Below are 21,005 nucleotides of genomic sequence, written 5' to 3' on the forward strand. Positions count from 1 at the left end.
CCCGCATACAAAATACAAAAGAAGAAAAAATCCTACCCGTCTTCCTGTTTTCTCTATTTTCGGGCCTCAAACGCACCCCTTTCTTTCAAACGCACTCGAGGGGGGTCGCGCATTCCGGGGATTTGGCAAGGTGCCGTCGCGAAGAAGGCAAAAGCCACTAATTCGCCTGACGCACCTCGTCGCTACGACTGTAGCACAGCAGCCTCCAAGTACTGGGAGGGGGAGGCAATCACCGAACCGCGCGCACACTATCCGATTATCCGCGAGGCCATCGCCTTTCATTGCCCCCGCGAGTGATCGGCCACGGTGGCAGCATACCGGATGCTTCCTTTTGTCCCTCGGGCTGCAATGTACTTGACGCGATGCGGTCAGGCGACGGTCACCACGCCTGAATCTATGCGAAACTCTCCTTTTCGCGAGGTGCGTCACGCAGATCCCCGATCTCAGCAAACGCCTAAGCTTGGGAGTTGCCCTCCTTCGCTTTTTCACATTATCTGGCTGGATCACGATCTTCGCGCGTTTATCAATGTCGCCTTGGCGCTTCGCACGTCTGACTCTAGACGCCCTGACCGCGTCTGCCTTTCTCGTCTTGAGCCTACGCCTTTTATGTTTGGCATGCTTCGTTGGTCCTGCGGCATCAGCACACGCACTTGAAATTTCATTGCCCTCTCGCGTTTCACAGTGCATCTGCCTTTGTGATAGAACATAACCAGATTTTACCATTGAGCAAGCTAGCTCGTCATGAAGTCTATCTTCAGTTGGCCTAGCTCTATCACCGCCGTCGACAGCATGCAAAACTCCTTGCTGGCCTTCGAAGTCGGCCTCTGTTTTCAATACAGCCTTACTGAATGGCGAACAGCCGTTTCTTCGCGCTTGTGAGTGTGTGCGTGAACTACTGACACAACAACCCTCTCAGCGCTCTCTAAACTAACACTGTTGCTGTCATCTTGGCCTTCGCAGTCGGCCACGAGTTCTAGGGCGCGAAAACCACCGCTCTCTTCGGTGACTGCATTCACCTCGCTTCCGGCTACTAACACGTCTAACTCATCACTGTTTACAGCTGCCTCTGGAATCGTTCCATGGTCCTGTGACCGCTGCTCAATAGGGAATGCGCCTATCAGTTTCTGAGTCTCCTCACGTGCTATTACCGTGAAAGCTCCCTTGCTGGAGATGGATTTTCCTGGTTCCGTCAGCATTTGCTCCGACCTATTCGAGAAACAATGCGTGACCTTGTCTGGCAGGCTGGCCGAAATTGCCGCCGCCGTACACACTCGGCCTAAAGGGCCTTCCGTTACCGAAGTGGGAAAACCGCCGCTCCCTTTGCTTTGTGTGTGTGTCACCCGCATCACACCTTTTCCAAAGCTTTCTAATCTAGCCTTTTCATTGCTAGCTGTACCTTCGACTGGGTCGGCTTTTTCTCTCTCATTTGGGCCTTCGAAGTCGGCCTGCCATGCTACACCAAAGCGCCTGAACAAAGCTCTCTTCGCCCTGCCGTAGTCGCGCGCTTTCTCCTCGGACAAGCAATGCAAGAAACACGCACCGACACTAAACGGGAGAAGTGCTCCTAATCGCTCGGCCCACGAGTCCCGTCTGACACCCTCCTTCTCACACACTCGTTCAAAACCGGCGAGGAAATTAACAACACCCTCGTCTGTCTCGAAAGTGTGGAGCTGGCGTCGCGCTGTCCGCCATCTGAGCATCTGATTTTCCCGTCCGAGCTCTTTCATCCTAAGAGCGTGCCGTTGCGCTGCCTCTTGCTCGCGCCTCTCTCGAATTTCGGCATCGTGCTTGCGCCTTTCGGCTTCTTCCCGCTCGCGCCTCTCGCGCTTCTCTACAGCTTCAAGCTCGCGCCTCTTGCACTCCTCTGCCTTTTGCTTTCTTTCCTCAATTGTCTCCCAAGCCTCGTCAGCTTCCTCGACCGTCACCTCTTCTGCCTTCATGACGTCGAGAACCGCTTCTTTCGTTTTTGCGGAGTCGGCCGAAATGCCTAACTCCTCGCAAATTAGAAGGAGGTCCTGCACTTTGAATTTCTCCATAGCGATCTCGTTTGCTTTCAAAATTCACACTTCCTAAAATTCGCTATTTAAAGAAGGTGAATTTCCCGAAACGGTGCCCGCCAGAAAACACAAAGTAACTCTACTAGCAACTACGTACTTGTACTAGAGAGAGTTCTGGCGACATGAAGAGCAAACTCAGGCACTAAGCCCGTCCTTATCGTTACCATCAGAAGATCGCAGAATTTCCTCTCTTCGCTTATGAAACAATTTTCCTGGCCTCTCCGGCCTTCTCCCAACACACTTCCTCATTCTGTAAAAGCTCCAATTGTTGACGTTTGCCTACCGCAGGGATAACCAAAATGCCCACCGGCTCGCAACTTTTGAGGAGTTCCTGGATTTCAATCTTATCCGCATTTACAGTACACCCTGTGTTTCTTCCCCTTAGTAACTTAGCGCACGAGACACTATATTCTTCGTCTGCGAGATGAAATCACTAACACCAAACCACCATTACCGACTTAGTCACCTGTGCTCATTAGCACAGGTGACTAAGTCGGTAATGGTTGTTTGGTGTTAGTGATTTCATCTCGCAGACCAAGAATATAGTGTCTCGTGGGCTAAGGGGAAGAAACACAGGGTGTACTGTAAATGCGGATAAGATTGAAATCCAGGTCTGGCGAAAAGAGAAGCAAACACGTAGCACTCACTACACCGATGTAGCCAACGCCGGCCGCTCCCATAAGCTGCCTGCCACTGTTGCGAAAGCCGAAGTCCGAGCGGCCACGAGGGTTCCAGGTATGGTGCTGTGTCAGGTGCCAGGAGGAGGAGATATCCAGGGAGATTAGAAAACTGTTTTTATATACAAAATGTACATTAATTTACAAGAAGGGCTCCATGATATTGGAGCCATCTACATGCTAACATCTTTGCATGTTGTAGCGTTTCTATCTCCGAGCGTTCTCTACGTGGTCAGGGGGACGCCGCTAGGGGGCCAAACGGAGCGGTCACGCTTCGCATCAGCTCCTGCCTCGACGCCTCATTTCACCCGGAAAACCTCGACGTCGCCGAAAATGCAGTACTTCATCGTCTCCTACTAATCAAGCGAAATCCGTGGATAACCGGTTTTCAACCGTAAGTCCAAATTTTTCCGTTCTGTGCTTGTTCGAAGAACCGCGGAGAAGAACGCTGCTCTAAGCCTAAGCGGCGTCGGGCCTTCGGCCCGACGGAACGCTGCTCCAGCTCGTGCGGGACGCGCCAGGATGGCTGACGACGACGCGTCTGCGACAATCGGAGCCACGACGCCGATCGAAAAGAACCCCCAACGCGAAGACAACGCTACCGACCTCTCGCAAAAGAAAACCCTTGACAACGGGGGATGGTTTACTGCAAAATACCACAACTCAAGGCTGATCGCCGTTCCGGAGGCCGGGACCGCAGCGGTGGACAAATCAGCGTCTAGCCAGCCCAAACTAAAGGCTAATTCCCTTCGCCAAGAGAAGCTACCTCCACTGCCGAAGAGCGATTTCAAAGTCATCAGTAGACCGAAGAATGGGCTCGACATCAGTCAACTGAGCACGCATCAGATGGCCCGGGCTATAACCAAAGCATGTGGAAACCCATACATGTGTAACGAAGGCAACTTGCTTATACGGTTGCACAACGGATCGAACATCGCCATAATCAGCACGCCAAGCATGGAGACTGCCAATGTTGTGCAGAGCGTTCCTAGTCTACGTTTTGGTGCAAAAGACTATGCAGTGACGGCTTACGTGGCAGCGCCGGACAATTCGTGTAAAGGTGTGATTCACGGACTGGACGCCGGTACAACGCCGACAGAATTACTAGCCCATCTTCGGGTACGTACCCAAGGAGTGAAAATACTTTATGCAAGAATGCTTGGAAACTCCCAAACCGCAGTCATTACCTTCGAGGGCAAGATCGTCCCCCGCTACGTTTACTACTACGGCGGCGAGACACGTTGCTACCTCTATCGGTCATCGCGGCAAGTCTGCTATATTTGCTTCAAGCCTGGGCATAGGGCGGATGTTTGCCCGACACCTGACGCCGTTGTCTGCTCGAACTGCGCCGAACCAGTCATCGAGGACGGACACACCTGCGAGCCCAGGTGTGCGCTATGCAAGGAAGCGCACCCCACACGAGCAAAGGAGTGCAAGAAACGCCTCAGGAAACCGAGGAGCCCACGGGCGAGAAAACAAGAGGAACCAGACGCCGAAGCCAGGAACGCCGGCGGACGTGGCCGGACCAGGAAACGCTGGTTCAGTAGAGACTCCAGCTCGACATCCAGGTCCATATCAAGGTCGAGATCCGCGTCCAAGACCCGGCAGGCTCCGGAAACGAAAAAGAAGCAACAGAAGAAGACCATAGCCAAGAAGGAAGAAGACAGTAAGGTGAGCTGGAAAGCGCATCTTTTCCCAGCCTCTCCCACTGCTCCAAAGAACACAAACACGCAGAACGACGAAGTAAATGAGCTTAGGCAAACTATTCAGACTCTCAGGGCAGAAAATGCTGAGCTTAGATAGAAGCTCAACGAGCTCATAGATGAACTTAAGGCACTGAGAACAGGGCAGCCAAACTCAAACCCGCAAACAGACGAAACTCAGTCGGCCACCATAGGGCGGCAGGAATTCACAACTTCCATGGTAGCCATGAACAATACGCTAGCGAATCTTAGCAACCTCGTTTCTAACCTCCAAGAGGAGGCGCGCAAGGATAGAGAACGCCTAGTACAATTTACGGGCATGAAATCCAGAACTAAACCCTATACTAGGCCATCAGCTGACCATGGCGAGCTGCCGTAAATGCTCGATCAAGTTGGAAACCCTCGATATATGGCAGTGGAACTGCCGTGGGATTCGCAGAAAGCAGGGTCTTCTTAAACAACACATCACTAACTGCAGAGCTCCGCCAGATATAATCGCCCTGCAGGAAACCGGCTGCTCACCCACTCTTGCGGGCTACTCAGTCTATGAGGGGCTCGGGCAAAGTAAGGTCGCGACGCTGGTTGCCAAAGCGGTCACCGCAATCAGACACGACATCGACGCAACGGACATTGACCACGTCTTTATTGAAATCATTACCCAAAAAAGAAGCCAAGAAAGCATCTTTCTCCTCAACATTTACAGCCCACCCAGCCAGAGGAAAGCAAACTTCGGCTACCTGCTACGCAAGGCAGAACAAGCAGCAGGCAAGTAGGGTCTTGTCATCCTGGGAGATTTTAATGCCTGGCACAAAAGCTGGGGCTACGTTAAGGAAACTCAAAAAGGCAGGGATCTAGCCAGAGAAGCGGATCACAGAAGGCTCAGTCTCATCACAGACCACACCCAACCCACGCGAGTGGGGAACAGTATCAACCGAGATTCATGCCCAGACTTGGCATTCGTCAGAGGGGTAAGGGATGCTCGATGGGAAAATGACGGGGAAACACTCGGCAGTGACCATTGCATTTTGCGCATCAAGATAGAAACCATCCCGATCAGGAAAAGACTTGGCAAGGCTAGGCTCACCGACTGGGTAGCCTATAGAAAAACTAGGGCGGAGTCCGAAGATGCTGAGATCACAGACATTACGAGCTGGGTCGCAGGAATCAAGGCAGACTGCAAAAGGCTAACCCGCGAGGTAGCCCTCACCACCAACACACCCGAGGTGGATAAGCATCTGTTACACCTATGGGACGCCCGACGTGGGCTACTAAAAAGATGGAAACGGCAGAAGCACAACAGGAAACTCAAGCTTAAGATCGTCGAGGTCACCAGACAAGCCGAAGAGTATGCGACAGAACTGTCAGGACGCCACTGGGACCAAAAATGCAACGAGCTACAGGGGACCCTAGGCTGGAAAAAGAGATGGGCCTTGCTAAGGGCTCTTATAGACCCAACCATGACCAAGTCCGAAAATCGTAAGACGACCCAACGAATCGCGCACGGATTCCAAGGCACAGATCGGGAAATGCTAGAGAACATCAAGCAGCGCTATGTTGGGGATACAACGGACGTCAACTGCACTTTGGCATACAAGGGTGAAGCAAATCCCGCTCTAGATGAACCCATTACCACAGAAGAAGTCAGACACGCTGTGATGTCTGCCACAAAGAACACCGCGCCAGGAAAGGATGGCATCACCAACGCCATGATAAGGAACCTAGACGAAAACTCGATCAAACGATTTACAGAATTCGTCAATAAACACTGGCAACGGGGGACCATCCCGGACGACTGGAGACATGCGGAAATAGTAATGATTCCGAAGTCCGGAAAGACTCCCTGCCTGGAAAATATGCGACCCATTTCACTAACGTCCTGCTTGGGAAAAGTATACGAGAGAATTGTGTTTCAGAGGTTGGAGACCTACCTGGAGGATAACGAGCTCATGCCGCACACTATGTTTGGATTCAGAAAATGCCTCTCAACACAAGACATCCTCCTGCAGATTAAGGAGGAGGTGCTTGCTAACATCCCGAAATACGGAGAACATATCTTGCTTGCGCTCGATCTTAAAGCGGCCTTCGACAACGTAAGTCATAGAGCTGTGCTGGAGGGGCTCAGCAACATTGGTTGCGGGCAGAGAATACACAACTACGTCAAAGCTTTCCTCAGTAACAGAACCGCCACCATTGGTATAGGAGGCATCAGGACTGACACCTTCAAAGCGCCCCCAAAGGGAACACCGCAAGGTTCTGTGATATCCCCTATGCTTTTTAACATTGTTATGATCGGCTTAGCACGGAACCTCGAAAAAATTGAAGGACTCAGGCATGCCATCTACGCAGACGACGTCACAATCTGGGTGACCAGGGGATCCTTAGGAGAAAAACAAGACCTTCTGCAGAGTGCAGCAGATACAGTCCACGCATACACCGCACACTGCGGACTTGCATGCTCCCCGGAGAAATCCGAAGTGCTCAGAGTCTACAGAAGAGGATACAATCTGCAAAACTCCATAGACATCTACATAGGGGGGAAGAAGATTCCGGAGGTATCCCAAGTTAAGATCCTTGGCATGTGGATACAAAGCAACTGTCGTTTAGATCACACAATCAGACAGCTCGCAAACACCACAGCGCAGATCACGAGGATGATCGCACGAATTTCAAACAGACGACGAGGTATGAAGGAAGAGGACACATGTAGGCTAGTACAGGCCCTCGTGGTCAGTAGAATTGTATACAGTGTCCCCTATCAAACCCCACTCGAGCAGGAAAAGGAACAATTGGAGGCAATCCTTAGGAAAGCTTATAAATGCGCTCTCGGACTGCTGGTCAACACCTCGACGGAGAAATTCTTTAAATTGGGCATAAACAACACAGTGCAAGAACACATCGAAGCTCACCTTCTCGCGCAGAAAATGAGACTCATGCAGACCCCCACGGGCAGGAACACGCTGAAGATACTGGGCATGAGGGATGCTTGCGGAGAAATTAGCAGCACGGATAGCATACCTAAAGATATTCGAGAGATCATTGAGATCAGCCCGATACCGAGAAACATGCATCCTAAAATACACAAGGCCAGAAGAAAGGCAAGATCGGAAGCACACGAAAGATATTTCGTGGGGAGAAAAGACGTGTTATACGTCGACGCGACCACATACAAGGAACACTCCGGGGCGGTAGTCAGCGTTGTTGATCACCAGCTTAGGGAAATCAATTGCGCTTCGATCAAAGGCAACAACATCCTCGAGGCTGAGGAAGCGGCAATCGCACTCGCCATCACCCACCAGGGCGAAGAGGCCACTACAGAAATACTTACGGACTCGCAAGAAGCGTGCAGAAGGTACAGCAGTGGACGAATATCCACTGTGGCCATCCGCATACTCAAGAGGAGAAAAATCACCTTCTCGAGATGCTTCATTACGTGGACACCAGGCCATGAGACTGTGACAGGGAACCAGCGTGCCGACGCCAACGCCCGAGCATACGCCAACCGGGGGGCGCACCACGACGGGGAACTGGACACAGTCACCAGACGCTATGGAGCAACTTTAGAAAATCAAAGAGCCCTAAGGAGGATCTACCCCCCTCCCCACAAAGACCTTAGTAGAGAGCAGTCGGTCGCCTGGAGACAACTACAGACTAATACATACCCCAATCTGAGTTTACTCAGCAAAATCTATCCGGCAACATATGACAATAAATGCCCGCTATGCGGGGAACGCGCGACGCTTTACCACGTTACATGGGCTTGCCAAAAACCAAATGTAGCGCCAGTACACAAAACACCAACACCGGAGCAGTGGGAGGCTGCGCTATCCTGCTCGAAGCCTGAAGAACAGCTCAAGCTGATCGACAGAGCTCGCAAGATGGCAAAGGCCACAGGGGCCCTGGACTGAGGGCTCCACCTACGCCGGGAAACCTCCTTTGTAAAAATAAAGTTTTTCATTCATTCATACGTGGTCAAGCGTCTCTAGCGTCTCTACATGGTCGAGCGTCTCTAACGTCTCTACATGGTCGAGCGTCTCACAACACTCAAGTCCCCTGTTTTATCCCTTCTGTTTCCCTCTTTCACTCGACGAGGGAATACACTTTAGTTATTTTAGCCCATGGCAGTCTTTTATCAGGTGGCCATATCCCGCACGTGATGTGTCGTCGTTTCCCGCCGGGTTCCGCCTCCAATCTTGCTAGGTCGCCCCCGAACACAGGCAGCGGTTGACACCTTGGGAACCGAACGTTGATGTCGTTCCCCCGGGATTGCCAGACACTGGCCCCTTTCAAGATTCGCCTCTCCATAGCGGTCAGTTTGCGGAACCAGGGAGGGTGGTGGCTGTCTCGGACTTGACCCCTTCAGCTCGGACTTGACCCCTTCGCAGACGCAACAGCTCCTTGCCTTGTTGAAGAAGCATGAAGCTTCATTTGACGCTCATTCTTCGACATTGGGACAGACGACCGTCACAGCGCATCGGATTCAGACAGATGGCAGATCCGTCGTGCGTCGCCGACCGTATCGCGTGTCTCTAGCTGAGCGCAAAATTATTGAGCAAAACGTCGCCGACATGCTGCAACGTGAGATAATTCACCCCTCTGCTAGCCCTTGGTCGTCTCCCATTCTTTTGGTCCGAAAGAAAGATGGCTCCATGCGTTTCTGTGTAGATTACCGAGAGCTCAACAAGATCACGCGCAAGGATGTTTACCACATGCCTCGTATTGACGATGCCCTAGGTTCCCGGCAAGGTGCCGAGTACTTCTCCAGTCTTGATCTGCGTTCAGGTTACTGGCAAATTCCGATGCACGAAGCCGACAAAGAAAAAACAGCGTTTGCCACCCCAAATGGTCTTTATGTGTCCAACGTCATGCCCTTCGGCCTCTGCAATGCTCCCGCAACTTTTGAGCGCATGATTGACACCGTTCTGCGTGGCCTGAAGTGGAAGACCTGCTTGCGCTATCTGGATGATATAGTTATTTTCTCGGCGACATTCAGCACCTGCAACGTCTCGACGAGGTTCTCACGTGCATAGCCAACGCTGGTCTTCAGCTCAACACCAAAAAGTATCATTTTGCAAGCAAGATGATCATGGTCGTAGGTCATATTGTAAGCAAGAATGGTGTTCGACCTGATCCTGACAAGATTTCGGCGGTGCTTCACTTTCCTCGTCCAGAAAAAAACCAAGGACCTACGCAGTTTCCTCGGCATCGCCTCCTATTTTCGCCGATTTCTTCGCGATTTCGCCTGTATAGCTGCACCTTTACACCACTTACTTCATTCTGGTGCTCCCTTCGTGTGGTCACCTGAATGTGAATCTGCCTTTGACCAGCTAAAGGGCGCCCTCACATCTGAACCTGTCCTGTGCCATTTGATGAGACTGCACCCACACTCTTGCACACGGATGCTAGCAGCCATGGCATCGGTGCTGGGCTCCTCCAGCTAGACAACTCTTCACGTGAGAGAGTCGTTGCGTATGCCAGCCGCGTGCTCACACCTGCCGAGAAGAACTATACCATCACCGAGCAGGAGTGCCTCGCTGTCGTTTGGTCCGTCCAGAAATTTCGCCCTTATCTCCACGGCCGCCATTTTACCATCGTTACGGATCATCACGCCTTATGCTGGCTTTCCACACTCAAGAACTTGTCAGGGCGTCTTGGACACTGGATTCTTCGTCTGCAAGAATATGACTTTGAAATCATCTACAAGTCTGGTAAGAAGCACAAAGACGCACACGCTCTTTCTCGCTGCCCGCTTCCTACAGCCGCACTCATCAATGGTTCCGCCACCGCCTCCAGTGACGCACTCACTGACGTCTCTTCTACGGCGGTTTTGTCCTTCGCCACTCTTGATCATCTCACTTCGCACGACTATGAATCATTTTTCGGCTCAACAACTCGCCGCTCGTACTGTCGCCGTATTATAGACCACCTTCGTGGAGCTTCGCGCCCGCCTAACGCTCGGCTTCGTCGACAGCTGACACAATTTAAGCTGGAAAACTCCGTGCTGTACCGTCATATCCACCATCCTGATGGGCGACGCTGGTTGCCCGTGCTACCTCGTTGCCTTCGTGCGTGTGTCCTTCAGGCCTTTCATGATGATTCGACTGCTGGCCACCTTGGCATGCAGAAAACTTACGACAGCATAAGAAGTCGCTTCTACTGGCCTGGCCTGTCTACCAGTGTGGTGAGATACATCGCTTCCTGTGCCATTTGTCAGCGTCGAAAACGTCCAACATCAGCTTCTGCCGGGCAACTACTACCAGTCTCATGTCGTGCGGAACCATTTCAGGTTGTTGGCATCGATCTCTATGGGCCACTTTCCATGACTCCCGCGGTAGTAATAGATAGTGACAGCCGTCGACCACCTGACGCGCTATACCAAAACAGCTTGTGTAAGTTAAACATCGGCTTCCCAAGTCGCTGCCTTCATACTTCAATCCATAATCCTAAAGTCCCTATATAAGAAAAGTACCGCCATCCTTTGATAAACGCCGCTTCTCTCTCTCCCTTATCTCCGGTTGGACGATGATAGCGCGCGCTTTTCACTTCTTTATATTTTCTTTTTTTCCGCCTCTGAGCCATGTTGAAAGCCCTCTGCGCAGCCGCAGTCGCCGGCGGCGGCGGCGGCGCGCGCCCGGCCTGAAAGCTTCAGCGTGGACTTTCTAGGTGTGCCACCGTCGACTTGACTTTCGCAAGCAAAAAGTAAAGAAAAAAGCAAGCGCTTTAGCAGAGGAGGCGGCTGTGGAAAGAGTAGATGGCGGAACTTTTCTTATATATGGACTTTACATAATCCTGCGCCATGGCGCCCCTCGTGTCCTTCTGAGCGACCGCGGAAAGAAACTCCTTTCCCAACTGGTAAGCGAAGTGCTCAAAGCCTCTGGCATCACTCACAGGACTACATCAAGTTATCATCCTCAGACCTACGGCCTGACTGAGCAGTTTTATCGTACGGTCTCCGACATGATAGCCGCCTATTCAACCAGATCACAGCAACTGTTATACAATTTTGCCATTCGTCACCTTCGCGTATAAAACCGCCGTTCAACGCACAACCGGTTACTCGCCATTCTACCTCGTTTATGGCCGTTCACCCAGTTCCTTTCTCGATGTTTCTTTCTTGTCTGCCGCTGTCAGTCCATTCCGATCTTCCTACAAAGAATATGTTTCCCGCCTCGTCCATTGTCGCCAGCGTGCCCGCGTCAACACCGCAGCCAGACAACGGGACCGCGAGGATCATTAGGACGCATATCATCGCGTACTATTCTACTAGCCTGGCGATAAAGTGCTGCTCTGGACACCAGTTCGCACTTATGGGTTGCGCGAAAAGTTTCAGTTTCAGTTTATTGGCCCCTACACGGTCCTGGAAATGACTTCTCCAGTTAATTATTGAGTGGCCCCTGTTGTTTCATCAATTGACCGCCGTTGCCGCTCTACCGAAGTGGTCCACGTTTCTCGTATGAAGCCCTTCACGCGGCGTTCCCCGTATCTTTAGGCAGCAGCCAGGATGGCCGCTTTGGCGCGAGGGAAATTAGTGTGGGCATTTATTGTGCACAGCTCTACGCAGTCTCACATTCGATGAACAGCTATGGGCAGTCCAACGGGCCCGCGAAGCGGCCGATAGGCTAGGCATTTCGGTCCCAACGTGGGAGTGGCCCGCTTCGGGCTAGGAAACTAGCGCGACACAATGGACCTAAATAAAAATTTTCCATCCATCCATTTATTGTGCACTTCTTCATCTTCTGTACATTATCATCATAATGCGTGTGCCCTCCATCTTCATCGAGCGTGCGGGCGCATCATCAGCGTGGACTGTGCCGAAGGCTGTTCATGCCGGTTGTGGACGCCGCCCTTCTTCGCCGTGTCGTCTCTCGGGCTCAATAAAGGTCCGCCCTTACTGTGACATCACAATATTTATTTGTAAGGCCCTCAAGGTGCATCGTGACACGCATTGTTTATTTTTCTTCGGTCACCGCTTTTCACCGGCTAACAAGTTAAACGTTATCTCTCGGCGCAAGACGCACCTGCATGTATCAGAAGTTTCTCGAATGTTCCAGCTAGCGGATTGTTCCATCCACTGGCAATTGTCACCAAACCTTCTGTAATCTTATTGCATGCGCTAGGCGAATTGTGCAGTACCTTCGGGAAGCCACGCAGGCACAAACTATTACAATCGAACCATCGACGAGTCATGCATAAAAGCCGACGCACTTGACTCGCAGATAAGATTTTCGACAATCACCGACTTTTCTCGCCGTTATCGTTGTGCTTGAATGTAATTTGTTTTGCTAGGCACAAGTTCGTCCAATAAAGAGTTAAATTTGTAGCTCACAATTCTGACACTGCGTCGTTCTTTAACGTCACTACAACGTGACATGTGGTGGAGGTGTGCATTTGCGTTCATGTACCGGAGGCCCCCGCAGCGCCATGACCCAAATCCGAACCCCCACGACAGCACCAGCATCGTCCCGGGCCATCGAGCTAGCCTCCGGCTGCAACACCTGCCCCCAGAGCAATTAATTCTACCGCTGACGACCAGAAAGACTTAAACTAAGTCGAGAGCCACGATGAAGAAACCAGCATCGTCAGCGGCCATCATACTTCGACAGCCCGAGGAGCCACCAGCTTACCATGGATCATCGTTTGAAGACCCCGAAACCTCGGACCACGATCACGACTTTCAACTGGAGTGCCGACAAGCTGCACCATGTCTATTTTATTGCGATCGCAATTATATGGTCACTCCAAGCGCATTTTTGTCATCGCACTCGGCGTCGCCGTGAGGTTCCGTATGTGTGCTGTGTGTGCGAGTGAAAGCTTGCGAGGGTGAGCCGGCAGCCGCAGCCTAATCTCGTGCACGCGAGAGAGGAAGGCGGCCGGAAGCGCGCGCTCTTCGTTCGCTCGCGGGGCTCGGGAAGGAGGCGACGGAGACGGTAGAGGTGGGGGGGGGGGGGGGGGGGGGCGTTCTGGGCCGGTATTTTGTAGCGATGCGTTATGCTCACGACCGCCGCTCACGACCGGCTGATCCCGTTGATAACGTGAGCGGGTCGTCGCTCTGACCACTGACCAAGCGCGAAACGCGCGAAAAGGCATTAGCATCGGAAAGGAACCGCTAGAAAATACCGGCCCTGCTCTTGCGGCTGCTGCTGACGGAGCTGCCGCGCGGACACCGTATTTTGAAAGCGATCTGCTTTGTGACCGAAGTGTGCGCCGGCGGGTACCTCATCTTCAAAGCGAACAGCGATGGGTACAAAGAGCATGCGCCGTGTGCAGTAGCTTCGTATGCTCTGTGCTTTCGATGTTCGCGTTCAATTGAACCGTTAGACGGCACGAAGGTCAATTAGAACCGCTGCTGCTGGCGCGATTTCTCACTCCAGCTCTTTGACGAGTTTCCGCGGTCATCGAGCGAGATACGGTCATGTTTGCCGGTGCGCGCGTGACACCGTGCTTGTTTATTTAGTTAGTAGGCGAATATTTACAACTTTATACGGCCGATAAAACTACTATCCTTACTTCGTATAGGTGTCTACTAATTAGCTATCGCAATCGATGATTCGCCTTTCGGGCGAAACTGCGACTTTTTAATGCGAAGCATTTCTTGGCGAATATTTGCTACTTTGACCGTATCTATCGATCTTGCCGCCTACGACTTTGTGCTCTCATGGTAGTTTCGTTAACTTGGTATGTACCAAAATTGACATACTATGACAAGAGTATATGACGAACATAAATGATATGTCATGGCATGAATATCATGACATGCGTGTCATGTAGGTCATGATAATGACCCAGCGAAAAAGTTGAACACGCAAAAACTACTGAAATGGGTTCGGACGTGGGTACTAAGTGAAGAAAACACTACAGGGTGCTGGTAAGAGTAATAGTCATGAGCATGACTCAGCAAAAATGACAATGACTCAGCGAAAAAAGATTAACACTCAAAAACCACTGGAATGGGTTCGGACGTGGGTACTAAGTAAAGGAAACACTACAGGAGGCTGGTAGAAGTCATAGTCATGAGCATGACTCAGCAAAATGACAATGACTCAGCGCAAAAAGTATAGCACTCAAAAACCACTGGAATGGGTTCGGCCTAGGTTCTAAGGGAAGCAAACACTAAAGGATACTGGTAGAAGTCATAGTCATGCGTATGACTAAGGCTTTCGCCTCAAGGTCTCTTACGTGTAGCTAAAGGGACTCCTGAGGACTCATGACATGAATGTCATGACATGCGTGTCATGTAGGTCATGAAGGAGCTGCCTACGTCTTCGTGCTCTCAAGGTCGTTTTGTTAACTTGGTAGGCTATCCGCCCTCTGCTTCGCATAACATCAATTCCCACAGGATGTAGGATCTGCCGGCTTTTTTTTTTCTTTGGATGACGCTGCTCGACGTGTTTCGACAACAGAGAGAACACCTTAGCGAAGCTGAACTTGCTTCATGAGGACTTCTTATAAACGTTCGTGAGCGTCGTATTCTATAAAATTGCTGTACTTCTCTAGGAAACCCGAGTACAGCCACCGAATCAGAACATCGCTGGTCAGCGAGCCACTGACCACATACCACGAAATTGCCCAATACTACCGCCTCGCAAGACGGACAAAACCCCCACCTCATCCCAAGCTCACCAAGGGGCAAGAAGTCACCTGGCGCCGACTCCAAACGCACTCCTTTCCCACCCCACAAATATACGCACACTTTTACCCTGACTTGACAGACCCACACTGCTCATTATGTGGGTCCATAGCCTCCTTAAATCACATTCTCTTGGACTGCAGAGAAGATCTCCCCCCACCAGATCTCCTGGCCGCTCCCTCGCCTGAAGCGTGGGAAGCGATACTCATGAACCCGAACCTGGTGGTTCAACTTCGGGCCATCAAAAGAGCTGAGGAGGTGGCTGTAAGGCACCACCTGGTAGCCACCCCTCACTAAGCAAATTAACAAAATAAAGTTGTTTCCTCCTCCTCTGAAGATTAGTACGGTTGCTGATGCGGAATGTGGGAGAATAGCTATTCGCAGGAGTGATACACACAAGACTGTCGCTGCGTTTGTTCGAGTTTATTTCGGAATCTACAACAATAGGGGGGGGGGGGCGCTTTAAATTGCGCACCAGGCAATACAACCGCCATGCGCTGACAACAAGCTACGCCGAAACTCAAGCGCTAGGCAACGACGACCTGCGCGAGGGAATCAGAGCTGTTGTACGGGAAGTGCTGCAGAAGTTGAGACCCAGGTCGCAGCCCCAGGTGGCCTCAATAGCTGACGTAGTCAAGAAAGAACTGCAGCGGTCACTGGCAATAACAGAAGTTCCTGCATCGCCGCTACTCAAACCGGAAGCGATGACTTACGCCACCATCGCCCGCCGTCAAGGTTTCCCTCCGTGCACGCGCCAGGACCCCGTAACGCCGCTATTCCGTCGTCCACCGCGCCGCCGCCAGTACGCCCACCCATCGCCCAGCGTAGCATGCCAAGGAAGACTGACATTTGGAGTGCCCTCGATCACCACCCACTGTCTTACCACTGCGGAGAAGCGGACCACGTCTACGGCCGGTGCAGATACCGTGAAATGGGACTACGCGGAGTTTTGGGTAAACGCGCCGCGTCGACAGCTTGGCGAACGGCCTCGTGAGATCGCGGGCTACATCGCAGCCACTCAGTGGAGACCCCAACGTCCTTCCCATTCGCCTTCACCAGGACGTTACCTGTTGCCGCAGCGCCGATCATTCACTGGCACAGCCCATGGGCCATGTCGTAAGGTCATATCCGTAAGGTCATAACCATGTCGTAAGGTCATATCCGGAAAACTAAAAGTGGAAACCGATGGAAGTGCGGTTGCTGTCTGGTGAAATGAAGAAGACCCTCCGGCCGCCGATGAAGACGCTGAAATAACGATATCGACAATGTAGTGACGCCACCTGAACGATATCTCGAAGCCACGTAAACGCCGCCTAAACAAGACCTGACGACTCGACGTAACATCAGCGAGACAGCGCGACGCAGCCGTGATCCGACGCCCTGACCTAACCGTAATGGTAGTCCATGAACCACCGACCTCGACGTGCTTCTTGAAGGCCACGCAGTTACTGCTTTAGTGGACACAGGAGTCGATTATTCCGTCATGAGTGAACCCTTCGCCACCCATTTCAGGAAAGTTAAAACTGCATGGCAAGGCCCTCAAATCCGGACCACGGGAACACACCTGATACCACCGACTGGAATCTCAACGGCAAGCATTACCGTTCATGACAGGGCCTACCCTGCGGCCTTCATTATCGTCTAACAGTGCTCGCGAGACGTAATTCTCGACATGGAGTTATTGTACCAAAACGGCGCGATTGTCATTATTTGTAAAATTTGCCTCAATTTGCTATCGCAATCGATGCTCCACCTTTCTGGCTATACTGCGACTTTTTTATGCAGACGTGCAATATATTGGTGTTGAGTACCTAACACAAGGTGGTATACAGGCAGTATTGCAAGAAACGTTGTAGGTTCTATTGTGTTCGTGGAGTAATATTCGGCTGAAAGGATGATTTTAGGTATAACATCGATGAGAGACGGGTGCGTTCTACCGAGATTAAGCCCAGTCGCGATTGGACTCTTCCATCGCTATTGGCTTCATGCGCAATTACGATCGCAAGTCAATAGCGGTGAGACATTAGATGTCAATCATGTTGCATTGTGGTCAAAAGCCTCCGGCGAGACTGTCGTTTATACAGTTTAACATTACAGTACATGCATTTTTACGCAGGACGTGTAGCCTAACATTGCTACCTACGTCTATTGGATAAATCAAAGATGCAGGACTAAGTACTGCAGCAGAGAAAAGATGATTAGGATCCATTTATGCACATAATGAAATATTAGGTTTTCTGTGCCACACCAACACAATAAAAATGCTCCGGGCATATTTATTTATTTGCCAAAACCATCATATCATTAAGAGACACGCCGTAGTCTGAAATGACGATCTCGACAACGTAGTGATATCTCGTCTGGCTTCAATTTTACTTCCCGGAGTTCTTTAACGTGCACCTAAATCTATGTAGACGAGCGTTCTTGCTTTACGCCCTCATTGGAATGCGGCCACCGCCGCCGGTATCACGCCGATGACCTCGACCTGAACACTGAAACGCCATAGCTACTGAGATACCACAGCAGGCCTGTTCTTAATTTTTAATAACCTAGTACTGTTCTGTTTTCAGTAATGAAGTCTAATCTACAAAGAAATGTTTTCCAAAGGGCATATTTATGCCTTATAAAACGCCTTCATACGTTATCGAAGTTTCTGATGTGGCAGCCTGTTTTTTCTTTTATTTCAGACGCAGGGAGGAACCATGATAACCAAGTTCTTCACATCTACTGTTCTGCTACTTTTATTATGCTCATTATACACCTTCAGCAAAGGTAAGTGTTATTTTTGTATTTCTATCATTAATAATTCTTCTATAGGCATTGAATTGCAAGGCTAAACACAAAGAGCATTCTGCTTGTCGCTGGTTATGTCACCCGTACGTGGCTAAGCACTGAACTAGCATACACTTATACTATAAACAACATTGAGACGGCGCAGCCCCTCAGTCTTAGCCAGAAGGCTTCAGTCCTGACCAGCAGCATCCAGTCCCGGCAAGCGCCACCGCTCCACGTCTTCCTCTTCCTCTTTTCTTGTAGAACAAGTCTCGATGTGGCGGATCTTGGCGGCAGTTCCCACACTGCCCCTCCGTCTGAAAACGTGATGGCACTGATCCGCGGTAATATGAAGCAACGGTACGGGGCTCCGGCGGTTGGGTAAAACCCAGCATACTGGTGCACCGAACGTGGATGCGGCGGAACAGGCAGTGTCCCAGATGCCAAGATCTGCCAGGAGCCTGAAGCTCCTAAACCTGGCTGGCTTCCTACACCCTACACCAGGTGAAGATGCGCAGACTGGTTAGTGCAGCCTCCAAGTTGGCGAAGATCTGCAGCAGACCCAAAGTCCTAAACCCTTTTCGAACGCACACAGGGTCTCCTTCACCGACCTCATTCCAGAGAGAGCATGCAGCAGAATGACTGCCATGGTACCGCAGAGATCGACCAGGCACCCCAGATGCACACGTGACCAAAGGGCAAGTATGCAGACGGTCATCGCTGAACGAGGGTATCCGTCTCCCAGCAGGCATTCCATCTCGAGAGAAGCGGCTCCTTGGAGTGGTGCACCAGCTACTTGCGGTTCGGCTTGCATGCTTGCGGAAAACGATACCGCAACGTCGCCGCCACTAGCTTCTTCCGCTGACAACTAGCTCTTGAACTCCCAGTACTGAATACGGCTCACCAGATGCTCCCCCTACTCCCAGCCAACTTCACAGATGTCTTAAAGGTGGGGACGCAGCTACGCCTCGAGGTGGTGTCGGCGCCATGCGGTTGGTGACGTCCTATATGGCGACGTCCTTTTCCCGAGTTCAGCGTCGGGGGCCGCAATGGCACGTTAAGTCCAACGATCAACTCGATGGCGGCCACCGTTTATAGTGTGAGGGGGTTTATTTACAAAGCAGTTGACACTACATTAGATATAATTCAGTTTAGAAACTCCGCCGCCGGAGCCGGGCGCGACTTGCTCCTAGGGAGTGTGAGGGCGCTGCGGTCAGCGCTTGCGGAAAACCCCTTGATGTTGAAAAGTAGCGGCACTCTTTGATCTACGCCACAACACCCTCACCGGCACTGTCAACCTCCTCTTTTTCTCCCTCTCTTTCACGGAGCCAGCGCATCCGCCACGCTGAATGGCTGCGGCGCGCCATACTACCCTGTCAGGTGACCTTGACGTCACGAAAAGGGCGCGAAGCTTCCTTTCGCGCGTTTTTATTTTCTCCTGCCCGCCATGCGCTTGCCAAGCGGTGGTCGCCCTGCCGCTCGGAACGTGCGTTTCCTCAGTTTTTCCGTGTTTTCGTAAGAATCTGAGCTTCGTTCTCCGTGGAAATGTCTTGCTGCTGCACGTTTTAATGCAGCAGCAGAGGTCAGAGAAAGGGATAGCATTAGTGTCTATTCCCCGAGGACAACGGAATGTCGTTCGCCGGAATCAGTGGCACCATAACATCCGGAGAAAGGATTTCGCGCGTTCTAAGCAGGTCGTTTTTTGCGAGGTGAACCTTACAGCTTTCCTTATATTTGTAGATGAAGTTGCATGGAGATTTTATTGCTCTTGGCATCGCTCGACTCTTCGTTCAGTTCAATACAGAGCACCTATAACTGCGCATACAGTTTTTTTCTTTGTTCTTCCAAGTGAGTCGCTTAACTTTTTTTGCTGACTCTTCGTGCAGTGACAAAGCTTTTTTTTTGTTCTCGCGTGTGCGTTAGTTTTCAAATGTATGTAATTTATAAGTGAATGCCTGTAACTCATATTCTGTAAATGTGTGTGCGTGCGTGTATGTATATTTGTGTATGTGTGTGCGCGTGTGCATGTATGTGTATGTATGTGTCTGTGTGTGCGTGTGTAAGTATGTGTCTGCACGTGCGCGTGCCTGTCTTTGTGCGCGCAAAGGAGAAGTACTTCTTAGTTAACGTGGTACTTTTTTTCTAACCACCCATCGGTCCGGTCCGCAACCTTCGGCGCCGCCTAGATCATTCTGTAGTTCAGTGCCGTCATATATGAAATACTGGTAGCGATTTTCATCATGTGAAAAAGCGCGCGTAAGTATTATTTGTTAATTAAACCAAAAAATTATCTTCTTTCCTGCATATAGGCATATGAACTTGAGTTGGCTAAGCGAAGTATGAAAATAAGTCAATTAACAACCACTCAATGATATCTTGGCAGCCGCCGTGAAGTAAAAAGCCATACGCACGGAGGCGAAGTTACGTATCTGGCATGTATTATTCGCGGATGCTCATGAAGTACAAGCCACGCGCTTCTAATAATCTCCCCCACTTCTGATAAACTTGACATCTTCAATTCTGTAAGTTAATTATCGAGTGCCATAGTCTTAGAAGTTTCCGTGTGAGCAATCAGCTTTTTTTTTTCCGAGAGAGAGACTTAGGGTAGTCCCAGAGGTGATGGAATGCAATTTCTCGTCGTTTCATAGTGACGGAATACAGGCGCGTGTGTAAAGCCTTCTATATTGGCTGTATCGCAAACACAGCACGTATTTTACACAGTGGCATGGGTACAAAGGCTCCTGGCCCACTCTTTTTTGGCGAATTCACTTTAAGTAAACTATCACATTTCTTCTTGGTTACCTTCTCTGAGCCTTTTAAGAGCCACGATTATGAACCAAATTCTTGTGTATACTCTACGCTGCTTATATTATATGGCCCCAACACACCTTCGCGTTACGGACAACCCAAGTGGCGATGTTATAGGCAAACAGCTCAGCCACTGTGGTTTTGCTTTGTTTTCATCACCTTTTGTGTTTGTGAACTGCGTTTGCGCTTCGTGACTTCATTCAACAGTCGACATTCCATTCAGTGAGTGACTGCTGATATATTTGTACGCTACAACGAACAGGCAATAAGTCGTTGGCTTTCACGGCCGACTGCAACGGCCAGCCGCTGTCCGCCACGAAGCGCTGCATTCCTCGGCGCGTTTTGGTTGTCACATGCAGAATGA

At 50.9% G+C, this 21,005-nt stretch overlaps 1 protein-coding gene across 1 annotated transcript in view; it reads left to right on the forward strand.

Moving 5' to 3' along the window:
• The window catches only part of LOC119453853 (uncharacterized), a 210,848-nt gene that overhangs the window by 14,743 nt on the left and 175,100 nt on the right, over nucleotides 1-21,005 (forward strand). The window contains exon 2 of the mRNA XM_049666891.1: nucleotides 17,749-17,833. Coding sequence (XP_049522848.1) covers nucleotides 17,764-17,833 — 70 coding nt within the window. The 5' untranslated portion in view covers nucleotides 17,749-17,763. The remainder of the gene's footprint in view (nucleotides 1-17,748; nucleotides 17,834-21,005) is intronic.

This window comes from Dermacentor silvarum, chromosome 5 (assembly GCF_013339745.2).
Source record: "Dermacentor silvarum isolate Dsil-2018 chromosome 5, BIME_Dsil_1.4, whole genome shotgun sequence".
NCBI classification, from domain to species: Eukaryota; Metazoa; Arthropoda; class Arachnida; order Ixodida; family Ixodidae; genus Dermacentor; species Dermacentor silvarum.